The sequence below is a fragment of the Penaeus monodon genome, chromosome 13, assembly GCF_015228065.2.
Source record: "Penaeus monodon isolate SGIC_2016 chromosome 13, NSTDA_Pmon_1, whole genome shotgun sequence".
NCBI classification, from domain to species: domain Eukaryota; kingdom Metazoa; phylum Arthropoda; class Malacostraca; order Decapoda; family Penaeidae; genus Penaeus; species Penaeus monodon.
This window is the reverse complement of record NC_051398.1, coordinates 45,877,105-45,879,604: the sequence shown is the minus strand read 5'-3', so window position 1 is coordinate 45,879,604 and position 2,500 is coordinate 45,877,105. Positions and strand designations below refer to the sequence as shown.

General features: G+C 38.5%; 2 protein-coding genes across 2 annotated transcripts in view; one reads left to right on the top strand and one right to left on the bottom strand.

The window, feature by feature from the left end:
- LOC119580372 (cuticle protein CP14.6-like) overlaps positions 1-1,763 on the top strand; it is a 3,136-nt gene extending 1,373 nt beyond the window's left edge. The window contains exons 3-4 of the mRNA XM_037928489.1: positions 384-523; positions 982-1,763. Of these exons, the coding sequence (XP_037784417.1) occupies positions 384-523; positions 982-1,201 (360 nt within the window). The 3' untranslated portion in view covers positions 1,202-1,763. The remainder of the gene's footprint in view (positions 1-383; positions 524-981) is intronic.
- LOC119579953 overlaps positions 1-2,500 on the bottom strand; it is a gene marked incomplete at its 5' end in the record, with an annotated part of 53,383 nt that overhangs the window by 20,407 nt on the left and 30,476 nt on the right.

Below are 2,500 nucleotides of genomic sequence, written 5' to 3'. Positions count from 1 at the left end.
AACATAGTACGGCGTGCAATGACTACGTCACAGTTCCATAGTTTCCTTCTACACACACACACACACACACACACACACACACACACACACACACACATATATATATATATATATATAATAAGTTTTCATAAACATACTATATAATAAGTTTTCATAAACATACTTAAACATATAATTAATTACATCTCACTGCACATAAAAACTCTAACAACTTCCACTACCACACCAGCCTAACGAAAATTACACTATAAGAGAGTAAAATAATAATAATATAATAATAATAAATAAAAATATAATAATTGTAGTAGTTGTAGTAGTAGTAATAGTAGTAACAATAACAATAATAGTACAAACTAATAATAGTTGTAACCCCCCCCTTCCAGCAACCCTTCGCCTACAACTACAACATCGCGGACGAGATCGGGGCGGTGCGGGCGGCCCACGTGGAGGAGGGCGACGGCGACGGCAAAGTCCGCGGCTCCTACTCCTACGTGAGACCCGACGGAGTCCTGCAGACGGTCAGGTGAGCGCAGGAAGTCTTCTTTTTTATAGATTCGTCCTATCTTTTATTTTTTTCTCTCTCATTAGAGATGTTTAAATTTTTTTTTGTCCTCTTCCTTCGGAACTGAAATCTCTATATGACGCTTTCCGTGTTGGTCTTTCCTTCGCTTTTAAAAAAAGTATAACTGGTAAATATAGAAAATGTAATCGTGATCTACCATCAATACTTTACATTAGACAAATGATACATGTAAGTGATGATAGAAACAACAACAATAAATAATAATAATGATGATGGTGATAGTAATAATCATAATAATAATAATAATAACAAACAAAAATAACAATAATAATAATAATAATAACAATAATAATAATAACAAAAATAAAAGCAATAATAATAATGATAGTAATAACAATAACAATAATCCTAAGAAAAAAATCCGCTCCCCTGACCGGCCTCCCGCCCTCCCCCCGCAGGTACATCGCCGACGAGGACGGCTTCCGGCCCGAGATCCTGGAAGAGGCGGCGCCGGGCTTCGAGCTGGCCAACCCCTCCGGCACGTCCAAGTTCACCGTGCAGCTCCCCCACGCGGAGGAGTTCGGCGTGGAGCTCTCCGCCGAAGAGTACGAGCAGTACAAGGAGGCTGCCAGACTGAGAGAGCTTGAGGAGCAGAGCCAGAAGGAGAACCAGAGTTAGGGCTTAGAGCTTAGAGCCAGGGATTGGAGACTGGAGCTTAGGTTTGAGCCAGAGCTACTGTAGAGCCTGGGTTCAAGCCTGAGCTATAGTAGAGCCTGGCTGAGAGCTTAGGTTCAAGCCGGATCTACTGTAGAACCCGGGTTAGTGCTTAAGTTCGAGCCGAGAGCTACAGCAGAGCTCATCAAATACAACAATAAGCTAGAGTTAAGGACTAAAAAAAAATAATAAAAAAGAGATCGCGCGCTTGGGCACATCATCAATTTCTTTACCAGGCCAGGGCCGTCCGCGGGAAACCGTAAGCTCATCAGAATGATTCATCATCTTCTTCATAATTTTCAACTTCACATCTTTTCCCATTTCCATCCACGATGATCAAACTGCACAACGAATTCGGAAATACGACGGGGACTTGCCTGAGAAACCGCCACCATTTTCCTCTTCGTTATGTGTATTGCGTTTATATGTTAAGTCTCGTAGTGATGTAATGACGGCGTTACGCTCCGTTACACTGTGATATGCCTGTTTTATCATAGTTTAAACTATTAAAACTATCATAAAAATACCTGGTATATTATTAGTCCACCTATACTCCTATATAACAAAAGAGAAAGAAAAAAATATGATGGACACGAAACGAATTTAGTAAATAATATTAGTAATAATAATAAATAAACAAAAACATATCCATCCTTCATGTTACGGTCATAAGAAATTAATACACACAAAAAAATCGTAAAAAAAAAAAATAATAATAATAATTATATAATCAACAAAAATGAAATAGCCGTTTCGAAAACCGTTCGTGTCAGTCTCTAGCGTGATGTTGCGAAATGTTGCTAGCAATCATTGCTCAATTTGCCAAATGGCTAAAATGCCAATCAGTCTATAAAATGATGGACAGAATTCACAAAAAATGACCAGATTTCTAAACTCTTGTACAGAATTATAAAAAAAAATCAAGTTTGTTGCTAACCATCTGTAAACCGAGATGAATAAAATCTATTTGCCACAAGGATTAGACAGAATTTTATACTCTCAGGATTAAGTGGCCAGATAAGAACGCTTAAATAAGTAATTCAAAGTGATCTAATGGCGAACAAATCCCACAAAAAAAAACTAATATTCCGGAAGTACGACTTAAAAACACACACACACACACACACACACACACACACACACACACACACACACACAGAGAGAGAGAGAGAGAGAGAGAGAGAGAGAGAGAGAGAGAGAGAGAGAGAGAGAGAGAGAGAGAGAGTTGGGCTAAATACAAGTATATATAAACAAAGAGATTTG